Source organism: Rhipicephalus sanguineus, chromosome 3, assembly GCF_013339695.2.
Source record: "Rhipicephalus sanguineus isolate Rsan-2018 chromosome 3, BIME_Rsan_1.4, whole genome shotgun sequence".
Taxonomy (NCBI): Eukaryota; Metazoa; Arthropoda; class Arachnida; order Ixodida; family Ixodidae; genus Rhipicephalus; species Rhipicephalus sanguineus.
Window position 1 is genome coordinate 68267433 of NC_051178.1, and position 14097 is coordinate 68281529.

The 14097-nt window shown below is 44.2% G+C and overlaps 1 protein-coding gene across 3 annotated transcripts in view; it reads left to right on the top strand.

Annotated features, from left to right (window-relative positions):
* LOC119386711 (calcitonin gene-related peptide type 1 receptor) overlaps positions 1-14097 on the top strand; it is a gene marked incomplete at its 5' end in the record, with an annotated part of 52719 nt that overhangs the window by 28575 nt on the left and 10047 nt on the right. For 2 of the 3 annotated variants that reach the window (XM_049413223.1, XM_049413225.1), the window contains 7 exon segments: positions 6717-6843; positions 6938-7091; positions 7708-7774; positions 8519-8585; positions 9184-9269; positions 10114-10246; positions 11503-11544. In XM_049413223.1, the coding sequence (XP_049269180.1) occupies positions 6717-6843; positions 6938-7091; positions 7708-7774; positions 8519-8585; positions 9184-9269; positions 10114-10246; positions 11503-11544 (676 nt within the window). 3 annotated transcript variants of the gene reach the window in all.

Below are 14097 nucleotides of genomic sequence, written 5' to 3' on the forward strand. Positions count from 1 at the left end.
ATGTAAAAAAAAAAACACCTCGACTCCACCTCCTAGACGCTTGGCATACACTACTACACTTATAAAATCGTCGCATAGAAACTATAGAACTACTCGCTGACTGCTTCGCATGATGCAGATTCCCACAGACGTGGATCCGAATTTTTTTACTCTTCTGCCACGCTATATTACATTGGTTAACGCGATTACTTGCCCGATTGACGCCTGCACAGGGTCTTTTTGTAAATGAGTGTCAAGCCCAGTGTATCTCTGTGGTAGAATATTCGACTGCCACGCAGAGGCCGGGTTCGAACTCCTGCGATCCTGGGTATTTTTTTTTCTCATTTATTTTTTTCATGTCTATTGGTTACGCCACCGACGGCGACGGTGATGGCGACGCCACTCGACTGAGGAACAGCGCGTAAGAGCAGCGGTCTAAAAAAGAAGCAAAAGAAACAGTGGCTTTTGATGTCTGTGTGAACCATGTGGCAGAGGGTACAACAACAGAAACTTTGATGTCTGGACGTAGCTTGTGTGATCACTCATGTTTTCTTCAGAACTGGTCGCCGCGAGGTCATATCAGCAAGCCCTCGCAGCAGCTTTATTAACCCTCGATGCGTCAGCTTACTACTTTCTTCTTAGGCCGTCAAAAAACGACAACCGCAAGTTGTAGCATCCGTTATTATAGGCAAGAAGAGACCGTTGGTCCCACATCCTATTTCCGTCTTTTCATTCTAGGACCCCGAACTGAAACTTTTGTGGAACATCGCTGATGAAATTGGAGAGTACGTCCCTTGGGAGCAGAGCTCTCCGCGAGGCGAAAACTGGATGTGGCAGCAGAAGATCCATTACTTCAAGCATTGCCTGGAGCACGTACTTCTCAGCCATTCCCAGATGAAGGTAAAGCTTTGTGCGTCATACCATTTATGTTTGTGTCGGCGTTCGGGATGCCCTGGAGCATTCGGTATATGGTTCATTGGCTGCAGGCGTCAATGGTTCTTTTGTCCGCGAAACGTGGGGACGTTGGACTGCGGGGACGATACTGCCGAGGTCAGACAGCGTTCGCTCCTTGCCCGCAGTTCGTGGCTGGATTCATTTCATCGAGTGAGTAAATGCACGTATCAGCGTCCCTCACACGTGATACCCTATCACGCGCAAGAAAACGAGGTCAATGTTATACGGCGCTGTAATATTTTCATGCACACTAGTAAAAATTGCGCGCTTCGCTTTCGTATACGAATGTGAAAACTCGCCTAAGAAATGCAGATAATGACTGGCATGCCCCAATCAAAGAAAAACAAAATCAAAGCAGAAGATTACTATGATTCCTTTTTATTATATTTTGCGTTGGATTTTGTTCCACGCTTGCTGACGAGATCACACCGTTTTATGTATTATTCGATATGTCTACGAATATTGCGCGCCTGATATTGCAGTGCAGGCATTTAATTGAGAACCGAATTTCTCCGGTCGGTCTTTTATTGAGTGCTTTCCTACCAGCGCGTACATACGTTCTGTTCCAATTCGCAGGATTGTAGACGAAAAGCGTCATATTTATGCTGGCTGTAATTAAAAAAAAAGAAAAACCTGTGCACTGCCAGTATTTCTGGTCTGACTGTTGTTATTCTTTCGTTTTTTGTTTTTTTTAATTTTCTCACTAAGGCAAGCGCACAAAGTATGCACCGCCAATGCCTCATGGTTCCGTCATCCGATCACAGGAATTATCTGGTCAAACTACACAGCGTGCGTAGACACCCACGACCTTCAAGTGAGTGCAGTTCAATTGCCTGCCTTGATACTTTTTATGCCGTTTTTCCTCGATGTTCAAGCACACTTAGTAAAACTTATCCGAATCCCCGTAGTGTATAATTCTCAATGGCGTTTAGCCGCATGGCGTGTTCGATTTCCTGCTGCTTCAGCTGCTCAACTATGAGTGCGAGATGCAAAAGCTCGGCATACAGGGCTGCGGAGCTACGTTGACGGATCTCAGATGAGGACACATTTTTGTTAGTGTGGTACTTCAACAGCCCTGTAGGCCGTGTTTGTGTGGTGGGTTAATGGCAATAAAACTCTATTCATTAATCAATTATGCTTATTTATTGTTATTTGACCCATTCATTCCTATGCTGTTCTAAAGTGTACTTCACTTATGTTGCGTGCCTTTTGTAGCTTCGGCGTCACTATATTTCGATGCTAGTGAATCTCCACCATAGCGAAAAATTCTTTCTGTCACACAACTAACCTCATGTGTCTGACGTAATGTCTGCCTGAATGACAATGACAGATGTCCAAAAAAACACGAAAACATAAAGTTCAGATTTTGTGACAGAACGGAAACATGACAGGCGACCAGAACGTACTTCCACTAATAATTGAAACTGTATTGGGGGGAACATTCGCATTTCCCAATTATAATTCATTCGTGCCAAAAATTCATAAGAAAGAAAAGTCACAGTTTCGCCGCAAGGGCGAAGTAATGAATGCGACAGCAAGAAATTGGAATGTCACACGAAGAAAGACAAGCAGCTCGATACTTGCAGCGCGCCGCTGAAGCACAAAGAAGGACCCCCGAAAAGAACGCAGAGGTATACACAGGACTAGCGTCAACTGACAACTGTCACAGTTGTTACGTCTTTGTGCTTGAGCAACGCGCTGCAAGTGTCGACAATGGAGAATCAGACGCTCTTAGATATTTATTTTTCTTTTACACTGCGGCGCGTGGAGAGACCCCTTTGCGTCTCCTGCCACACGGGGGCGTCTGACGCAGGGTGTGCCTAGAGTTACTGTATATGCTACCTTTAGGTAGCAGAGTTGCGCCTTTGATACAACTCGCCGCTCGCGCCCCCATTCACCAAGCGCGCTCACATGCGCAGAAGCGTGCATTTGAGGGAAAGCCAACTTCACAGCCGCGAGGGTGCTGGCGACCGCCGCGCCACAACCGCCGCTTTGCCAAGCAGTCTGGCGGGGCGATCCGGCTCAGTGCGGAATGTTTTTCGTTGGTGTCTTGTGTTGTCCATTTCGATGTCGCCTGGCGCGCCCAGGTGCCGCCAGGGGACCGTATGTCAAGATGACTCGCGCTCGCGGGCCTCTGCATACGTTGACGTCTCTCGCTCCGTGCGCGACAAGCCTTTTGCTAAATGTGCGATGGGTGCTCTCTACGAGATACTGTTGACGTGAGGTAACGTTTATATCGGCCAAACCGGCTGATGTATCAATGACTGCTTAGAACATGCCCTTTCTGTAAAGAACGGAACAGGGTCATGTTGACATTTGAAATCGGAGTTTATCGGATTGTCAAAAATTTTACCGGCGAGTCTTCATCGGATTTTTTTCGGATTTATCCGAAAACATGGAGCCCCAGTTATAGCAGACCAGAGGGTGATGCGCAGTAATAGCACGTAGAAGCAACGGCACGGCGACGCCTGTTCTCTCTTGCCTTTATAAATCAGTCTTACTTATTACATTGAGGAACTCGCCGGCTCCTCAGGCACTGCGATTTTCATCGATCAAACCGCGATGACACAATAATCGCTTAATCAATCCTGTTTTAGTATGCAGCATTTCCTGCTTAGCGATGCAGCGGCCATTCATTCTGACGCGCTTCCTTGTTTTTCAGTTCTCTTGTAAGCACGTAGCTTTGATCGTTATCCCGGTATTTACGCAATTAGCAGTGCGTAGTATCGACATGTGCAGATAGTCCATTTAATTTTTTTTACCGTGTTCATTTGAGGAGGTCATTTGCTAGAAATAAACCAAGGTAGCAGATACCAGACATAGTTCAGTGTACGCCGTTTTGTAAGCTCGATTAACAATTGTCGCAGAAAGAACTTTGTTTCTTAAGAAACACATAGCGAGTCACCAACTATGCGTCAGCTATTTTTGCAGAAGGCTGCTGTTCAGTGTTTTGCACATGTGCACCTTGATCAGTTGGTTTCTATGAAACTTAGGTATCGACATAGCAACAGAAAATTTGCGATCCTAAAACCGAGAATCTGAATGGTAAAGTAAGCAACACATTGTTCTCGAGGCAGAAGAAAAAAGCTTTCTTTCTTCTTGTTCTTTGTTGCAATCCACATTTAAACACATTGCTACGTTGAGTAACGATTAGCGAATTGATAATTTTGTATGAAGTTTGTCTCAGTAGATGTATTGAATGTAGAAGGGCATATCAAGATATTTCACGCAGCAATATTTCGCTGCCTTTCCGTTAGTGTGGTGCTGCGTTTTGAAATATCTTTTCTTCCCTCCCATTACAGTTCCGCAACTTGGTCAATTCCTTGTACGTGACGGGATACTCCATATCTCTTGTTGCTCTCCTCATATCAATCTTCATATTTGCTACTTCAGGTAAGCGATTCTTCAGTCGGTTATAATCAATATGTCTTGCAGTCACATCGGTTTTAAAAAGTATAAAAACTAGGTGTATGGTTCCACTACCGCTAATCATCGAGGCGCACATTAAATCGCGTTCGCTCTGTAAGCTGTTGCTTTTTATAGCGCATGCATACAGACGAACAAAAATTTGGAGGCAGAGAGGAACAGGACAAGAAAGACGGGACTCCCGTCTTTTATTGTCCTGTTCTTTGTTCTTTTATTGTCCTGTTCTTTTGCTCTTTTTTAGGCATACATAATATGCTTGTGCCGTATTTAATGCCTTAGAATGAACGTTTCAGCAGCTGTACTAGAAAAACTAATTGAGGCTAAAAGCCTTAACTGCCACATCAGAAGTTGGCCTTGAAAAACGCAGCTTACGAAAACTCATGCGGCCTAGCGACACAATAAAAATCAGACAAAGATCAACGTGCGAGAGGGAATCGGATCAAGGCATTCTTAGTCGCGAACAACTATTCTACCACTGAGCCACGCCAGTGCTTGAAACCACATTGGAAAAAGACCCTATACAGTCGTCATGTTGGGCAAGCAGTACCGTTAAGAGATGTACTATTGCGTGCGCAGAAGCGTAAATAGTACCAGGTGTCCCACGGTTTGAAATGGGTATCTTATGGGCGTTTGAAAGCAGCCAACCCGTTACGAAGGTCTGAACTATAATTCATTGAATAATACCTTCATCAACAACAACCATAGCATGAGCCACAACTTTATGTTGGAAATAAACTTTCTCAATTCTCGATCAAAGTGTGCCTGTCGCTCTCCGATGATGATAACGATGATGATGGTGGTGAAATAGCTACACCAGATAGCTTTCGTCTTTCGTCGTCTTAAGCGCATACGTAAGAGACCCTGTAGAGTTTTTTTTACTAACCACAAAACGGCGGGCCTTGCCAGGTCATGTAATTATTATAGCCGTCGCCACCCGAGACCTTGAAAATTAGCCGATGTAGGAAGATGTGTTATTTATTATTACGGCTGCATCTCCTCGTACTGAGTTGTTAAGAAGAAAGATGAAGTTAAAAAGAGTAGCCTTATAATTATTTTGGTTAAAATACATCAGTGGACGCAGCCACTACAATAGGATTCGAGAATGCAGGATCTACGTAAACTAATCTGAGCCGATTGCATTTTGCTTGGTGTTTTTTATCGACAGAGCCGATAGGGTCGCGGTTAATGCGTAATTTATACGTGGGTATATACTTAGGTGCTTTATACTTAGGTAAGGCGAGTATGAACATATTGAAGCTGTCAAATTTCTCACTTTTTGTCACAACACTCTGAGGTAGACATTGCCTCCTTCCGTCTATAAATATATTTATTTTACCGGCATTATTGAACGTAGAATATTGTTCAATTTACCGGCTGTGGAGAGTGATCAGGCCCTACAAAAATTCTCACTACACATGTCTCCAGAAATGGAGACTAATCACTTTCAATAGTTATGTAATATATCGTGTCATAAATGTAGTTTTAAAATAACAGGGAGCTCAGCTAGTTGGTAAGTATTCATTCTAAAAAGACAGGGCGTGCAAACACGGACGCAAGAAAGAAGTCAGGACACCACAAACGCCGACTAACGACTGAAGAGACGCACTACGGCGGAAAAGAAAGAAGGCACGAAAACTTATCTGCGCATGCCTATGAAACAGGCGAACCTATCAATCCGGCACGCGTGGCGATCTACGTGGAAAATAACTGTTAAGGCATTTGACTTCATCTTTGTGCAAGTTAATCGATGGTTGGCTGACGCATGCGCTACCACTATTATCGATATGCCATGCTTCAATCATCAGACGCGTTTCTTCATTTCTATGCCGGTACAACACTACGCATTCATCGAATTTCGGCGTGCACTTACAATCTCGACAATGGAAAGATAGATTAGAAGGTGAGCCTCCTGTTAGTGATCTCTTATGTTCCAACAATCTCTGGTTAATGCATTGGCCCGTCTGCTCTACGTAGAAGCGGCCGCAGCTGAAAGGGACCTTATACACCACACTTGTAAGGCAATCAGTGAATTTGTTGGTGTGTTTTACGAAACAAATATCGGTCCACTTCTTGTCTTTTACTCGCTCATTCTTCCTCTGCACAGTGGCAGAAATCTTACCTAGCTTATTGGCAGCCGTTTTAAAGTAGGATAAAGAATGGGTACCCAACTCGCAGCTTGCTTGCATCGCGCATATTAGCGGGTAAACTTCAACGATTCATGGCTTCTGAGGCGCAGTAGATCGCGTAACCAAAATCTTACATATCATTAGCTCTCATGATCGTATTCCAGGATGGTGTATTTGGCCCACACAATCACTTTCTCCAATAAATATAAAATTACGTGTTTTCCTTCGCAGATCACTACGCTGCCGGCGGATTACTATTCACAAGAACTTGTTCACGTCCTTCATAATCAACAACCTGTGCTGGATACTCTGGTACATCAATGTCATCGCACAACCACACGTTATTGAGGAGAATCCGGTGAGAAAAAAAAACAAGATGTCAGTTGCAATGCACCGTGAATTGCTTTGCTTAAGGCTGTGCGTCACTTAGTCATCCAAACGTTCTCTTTCAGAACTGGTGTCAGGTCCTGCATGTGGTGACCCAGTATTTTCTACTGTGTAACTACCTTTGGATGTTCTGCGAGGGCCTGTATTTGCACACGCTGCTGGTTCTTGCATTCATTGCTGAGGACAACATCATCAAGTGGTTCTTGCTTATCGGATGGGGTACGTGCATTCTGATAACGTAATTTCTTAGTTACGTGTTGCTGCTGAACATTTAGTAAGGCTGGGTTGTCTGAGTTAGAGACAGAGGAAAAACTAAGCGGCCAGGAGGAGAACAGAAGGAAGTTAAACGAGCGAATCAGTCAGCGCGCATCCGAGCGACTGGCACCGCCAGAGGGGGTGGGGATTTAAGCTCCTGCGGAATATTTCAATTTCGCATTTATATATGTATACACGCACTAGCATAGATAAAGAGCGGTTGAACCCCGTCCCCCCCCCCCCCCCTCGAAAAATTTTTTGCACACCAGGGCTGGGGGTCCAAACCACCCAAACTTTTTCAATTTTGCATGTGTATATATACACGAGCACATACAAACACGCGCACCAATATCCATAAAGGGTGGTTGAATGTCCCCGAAAAAAATTTCAGACTTCGCCCCTGGCCCAAGCAGACGGTGGAAGAGGGAGAAGTGCTTGAATAAGGGAGCGATCTCCTCCCCCTTTTCTTGTCTTTTAAAGGTGGGGTATTTCAGAGCGCGAAAAGAAATTTCTGAGAATAGAAAGTAATTTCTATAAATTGGCATATACAATATCCTGACAAACATGCTCGCATGCGCAGGGTTTCCTTTGATTCCAGCCATTGGTTACGGAGTAACGAGAGGCCTAGACAATGAAGCATCAAGAATGTGAGTACTTGTTTGTCTTTTCGCATGTTTTCTTTCTCTGTCGTGACTGGTGCCGAGCCAGCCGTTTATGTGGTATGGTTTATGCGCTAGGCATTGCTCGTGGTTAAGGGCATTGCTCTTGCAAGAATGGGTATTTTTAATGAAATGCAGACTTTTTTGAAAAGAAAAGTATTCAGCGGTGTGAACTGAGTTTGATAGTCTATGAAAATTTTACACATAGACTAACTAGGTGTAACTTAGTCTATGAAAATTTTACAATTTTCATAGACTTTAATCTCGCAAACAGCTGTAGACATAGTTTCGCGTTCTAAAATTAAATTGAGAATAATCAACTTTAGGAAAGTTGCACTTCAGCAAAAACGATGGTGTCTTTCGCTACTTTAAAACCACAAAAGCGGTCTCCTTCCTGTAAGAGCAACGTTTTTATTCTTTCTACAGAAATTGTCTTGACTGATTCATTATTACTGTCAGCTTGTGTCTTGGATTATTGCTTGGATGTCTCACATAGTTACACTTCTTGTGCTTTGTACGTGTGCCAAAAACTTATTAAAAATATCAGGCATGCCGATGCGGAGTGTTTCGGTAACAATGAATGCTTCCCCTTGCGATCGTGAAGCATACGTAAATTAAAGGGGGGAGGGAATGCCCACAGTGCCAAGACAACTTGTTCGTTAATGTTATGTAACCGTTTACGACAATGTTTTTAGCGCCATTTCACTGCAACTGTGTGTCCACTGCTTCCAGGTGCTGGGTGGAACACGACGTCTGGTACACGTACATACTCAGCGTTCCCGTTTGCATCTCAATACTGGTAATATTTTAACAATCCCTGAATCCACGGGCTCACGTTTAAGCTGATTTCTAGGAACACTGACGACAATTAACTTTACGCCATTCGCCCACACATATTCTAGAAGTGTGCAACCAGTTTCATGAAGCAAGTGCAAACTACCACAGCGAGAACATTGAACGTAGTTTATGTGCGTTTTCAACATAACCTCGTGGATCTTTAAGTGTAAATTTTGCTCCGCTTGTTTCGCTCATTGCGATTTGCCACCCAGATTTTGTTTCAGAATAATGCTATTTCATCGATCACAGAACAGATCACAAAATTGCTTTCGGTATTTGGAGTAAGTCAAAGCATTGGACCCTATGGGTATCTGAGGGGTAATCGGAGTATCTTCGTTAGATCGGGACTTTCGTTAAATCGAGTTTTAACTGTAATCGTAATTTCATTATTGACAACGTTTAGCATTGCAGGCTTTCATACAACAGTGCAAGCGGAAGACACAAAGCAGTCGTTTCTTTCAGTGAATAGCCAGGTCCGAGCGCAAAATATATTTCCTGTTCCTAATTCGTTGTGATGATACAACAATAATTTTTCTCATTCTTTTGGTTTGGTGTTGCAGTTGAGCTTCGCATTCCTCGTGAATATAGTGAGAGTCCTGGTCACAAAACTTCGAGCCGTGAACTCTCCTGACAATGAGAGCACAAGGTGAGCCTCCATAATCGGCGAAATTTAGTAATTCACGTCAACGCTCTATCTTTGAGTCCTCTGTGGTGATGCTTTGGGACGTCTTTTCTGTAATATGCAGATATTATATGCGTACTACTCGGTCGTTTTTATAGATAATGTCCCATTGTCTGACTTTTCGGCGTTAAAACAGTCACGTGTTTCTCTGCGAGAACCCTCGTTATGATCTCGGTCTATCAGCATTAGACCAGCCGGACACGTGACCACTCGGAGAAAACAAAACTTTGGAAGACAGGCGTACACGGTCTATGCCACAGTAACAATATTTGTTGGGCTTTAACGTCCCGAAACCACGATATGATTTTGAGAGACGCCCGTAGTGGAGAGCTCTGAAACTTTCGACCACCTGGGGTTATTTAACGTTCACCTAAATCTGAGCACAGGGACGTCAAGCATCTTCGCCTCCATCGAAAATGCGGCCGCTGCGGCCGGGATTGGATCCTGCCGCCTGCGGGTCAGCAGTCGCGCAACATGACCGCTAAACCACAGTTGCGGGTCGGTCTATGCCTCTATTTGTTCAATTTGGAAAGTTCGTAACAACGAGTGTGTGACTTGAGCTTTTAAGCTTCTCTTGCATGCTTTTGCAGTGAATTAAACGTGGATACCTGTGGCAATTTTAAACTCTGGAAAAGGCAGTATCTCGCGGATGAAAACGCCTCAACTTCATCAATATAGTTTAGTAATGAGGCGTAATGAAATAGTATGAAGGCTTAGGACAATAATGCTAATAGAACACTGTTGCTGAACAATTCGCTTTCTCCTTAATTGGATGTCTTTTCGTTCACGTTCTTTTTTTTTTGTTCAGGAAAGCTGTGCGGGCAACAGTAATATTGCTGCCACTGTTGGGCTTGCATTATGTCGTGACACCCTTCAGACCAGACAAGGGTTCTATATTCCTTGCCTACGAGATCATATCAGCGCTGGTGACATCCTTGCAAGTGAGTTCTTCTTATATCACCTTCAGAGCTCAGTTTCAAAGCACGGTAATTGAGTTACAAACTTTGTGTTTTATCATAAAATACGTATTCAACTACTTACCGCACACGCCGTTGCATTACAATCAAAATTTTTGTGTTCGAGTTTTCACTGGTGAAATTTCACTGGTGAAATTTTACTGGGGAAATTTACTATAGGTAAATAGTCTGTGTTGCTGCGATGAAAAGCTTGTACCGCACGAATATACGTGAATAATCTGTGCCAACAACGCAACCGCAGGGATTTTAAGTTATGTAGCTTTTATTAGCAGCGATTTAACGACGCCTATAAGTACACTATATATGTACCTGTTGGTTCGCGCATATGACCCAAGGCCCTGCACGTCGCGCCCAAGATTTTTCAATGTCTTACGGGGATCCACAGACCGGGCAGGAATATTTTAAAGACGACAGTCTTTCTTGGAATGCTTCAATGCAGAAATTTTGGTCTTTCTGTCTGTCTGTCTACCTTTCTGTCACACGATTCAGCTACCCGGCCAAAGTTTAGCCACTTGCTGAAAGCCCAGCCATCTTGAACGGGTTGTGGCGTTCATACTTGTGAACATTGTCGATCAAAAAGCAAATATTATGCATATCTGAGCCGGAACGTCAATGAGTAAGTATTAGGTGGTGTGTTCCTTTACTAGAAAATACGCAGATACGTTATTCTAAAGGCTCTAGTGTTTCTTAGGCTGCGCTGAAAATGCCACATTATGAGCCAGATGCGGCGATTTAACCTAGAGGAGGAGGACTCATGCAGTACGGCCGGCAGAAGACTATCGTCTTTTGACGACATTTGCAGCGAAGCACGCAGATAAGCGGCCAATTTTCTTACTCCTGCCTTTTAGCGGGCAAGGATATTTGGCAATTAGCCCTTCCTATCAGAGTGATGTCGTGTAACGTCTCATTAGTTTTGTTATTTCTTATACTAGCATATACAATGAAGAGGCAAAACACTCGTAAGAAATTCGTCGGACAAGCGCTTGTCCGATGCATTTCTTCTTTGAGATTGCGTTTCTTGCGCGCTGTCACTGTGGGCAAGGTCCGACTCACCCCTGAATCTCGTTTATATTTATTTACCCTTTTCTTCCTCTAACTGATGATTACTACGACAAAGTGCCCCATGTTTCCCGTGCATAATTATCCGCTTCATTAAATAAGCAACAACATCGGCTGACTACGACGGACAGATCATATGTATTGTTGTCTTTCCCACGCAGGGCCTCTGCGTTGCTCTTCTGTTTTGCTTCTTCAATGGAGAGGTAGGTGGTGATTAATTTTCAAGCGTCATAGCGTTATTGATGCTTTTCTTGATTGTAGCAACGCCCACAAGAAACTTTATGCAAAGCAATTTGCTTGTTTTTGTCTAACCGATAAATGCAGGCACAGCTTTGCTTTAAAGGTTTCGCTATGAAGAAACCGCATTGACTTTATTTATTCTGAGCTCATTGATCGATTCTCCGCCAAAATTATTCCTGTCATTCTTATTTGTATAATCACGTAATATTTGTTATGTCTAGACTTCGGTTTGTTGATTTAGTTAGAACTATGGAACTTTAGAGTTAGAATTTTACCTTGTTACCTAGTTAGAACTTTACCTTGTTCATTGCTGATTCCACGTCTTCATAGAAGCGGTAAACTATATGGTCATCATGGCTGGATGTAGGCGCCTAGGCCTGTCCCACCTTCATCTTGTACCTCGTACTAAGCTTAAGATACGTGCCACCCTCTCACTAATGCTATAGTATTCATCTATGTTGTCAGCTATATTTTTATAGATAAAGAATCCCACCTCCAGCTCTCTGCCGTCAAGTAAGCCACGATGGCATAGGACGTGCCCGTTCTTTAGTAGTGTATAGGGCTCATCTGGCCTCCTAACTTCACTGAGCCCTATTACATCTCTTTTAACACCCTCTAGTTCCTTGAATAGCGCTGCGAGATTCGCCTGACTAGATAACTTTCTTGCGTTAAACGTTGCCAAGTTCAGATTCCGATGGCGGCCTGTCTTTGTCCGGACCCAGACATTCTTAGCACCCTCCGCTGCGTTACAGGTCTGACCGCCGCCGTGGTCAGTTGCTTCGCAGCCGCTGGGCACTGAGGGCAGAGGGTTAATTGGTTTGTTCATGTGGGAGGTAGTGGCCAAATGCTGCACCAGGGTGGCCAATCCTTCTCTGGTTAGGGAATCAGCAGAGTGGAATCAGCAATGAACAGGGCAATCTATGAAGACGTGAATCAGCGCTGAACAAGGTAAAGACACAATACACTGTACTATTATATATTATATAATATTATATTACCAACTCGCCCAGCAAAACGTCCTTCTGAAGTTCAACACTATACTGGTGCGTGACTTTAATGCTAAGTTAGGCAAGAAGCAGGCTGAAGACCAGGCAGTGGGGGAATATGGCATCTGTTGTAGATATGCTAGATGGGAGGTATTAGTAGAGTTGGCTGAAAGTAATAATTAAAGAATCTTGAATACCTCTACCACAAACGAGTGAAACTTAAGTGGACGTGGAGAAGCCCTAATGGCGAAACTAAGAATGAAATAGACTTCATACTGTGCGCGCACCCGGGCATCGTTTAGGATGTGGAAGTAGTTGGGAAGATACGATGCAGTGACCATAGAATAGTAGGGTGTCCAATTCGCGTAGACTTGAGGATGGAATGGCAGAAACTCATACTCAAGAAGCCAATTAACGAGCAACCTTTGAGAGGGAAAGTAAAGGAATTCAGGGTCTTGCTTCAGAACAGATACTTGGCTTTAACCGAGAAAACCAATCTTATGACGCAATGAATGACAACCTGACGAGCATCATTAAAGGCCAACTCCGGCGATTTTTCGAGGTCCATGGATCTCAATAAAATTCGCTGGGTACGTTCCTTTTCACGTTCCCGTTATATATGCCAAATTACAAGCTGGAGACATACGCAGATTCATTGCAAATGAATTTTATTGATTGCCCCGACTCTCCCCACCTCGCTTCCCAAAATGATTGGCAACATTGGGTGCGTGACGTCATTTTTGTTAAGCGGAAGTGACGGAACCGAGGGGCCCCTAGAGCGTCTGCTATCCGCAAGGCAACAATCGCGAGTGTTTGGCGAGCGCTTCGTTGGCTGGGCGTGTGAATTTCAGTTCCCTGTGGTAATGCGTGCGATGGGTGGCAAGTGGTGTCGCGTTGTGGGCTGCACACGATTCCCCGTTGGCAGTCACGAAACACTTGCACCTAACGATTACCCTGCGTCTCTATATTAGTGTTTTAGCTAGCAATGCCGGTTTACCGCACGGAAAGTACGGTAATATCGTACCGGCTAAAGAATGCACATGCGTGAACACCACGGAAACACTTCCCGTAGCATATACAGGGTGCACCGTGACCGGGCCTATATCGTGCGAAACAACGTAACCTAATGGTGCGAAAGGTGGCTCATACTTGGCTTATATTACATTCCTTCGGCCGTACCAACGCGATGTCGAACGCCGCTATTGCCAAACTTATACACTCTTCCCATAGCAATATTGAGAAGCTTTAGTTAGTCCGCGAACTTCTCAGCGATAGTATTTTACCCGATCACGGCCCCATAAACTTGAGCTCCCTGGACAGGTGGTGCCATCTGGCGGTGGAATGTGTAACCAGGCAAGCAAAGAGCTAAACAGGTGAATTCCACTTCATCGAAGAGGAATGGCCATTACAGTTGGGCTCCAAATGCGTCGGAATCGCAGCTGTCATTTTCCGACAGCTCAGCTTGTGCACGTGACACGGTCAGTCACACACAAGATTTCCGACGGAGTCACTTTTCAAATGAGCGTCTGC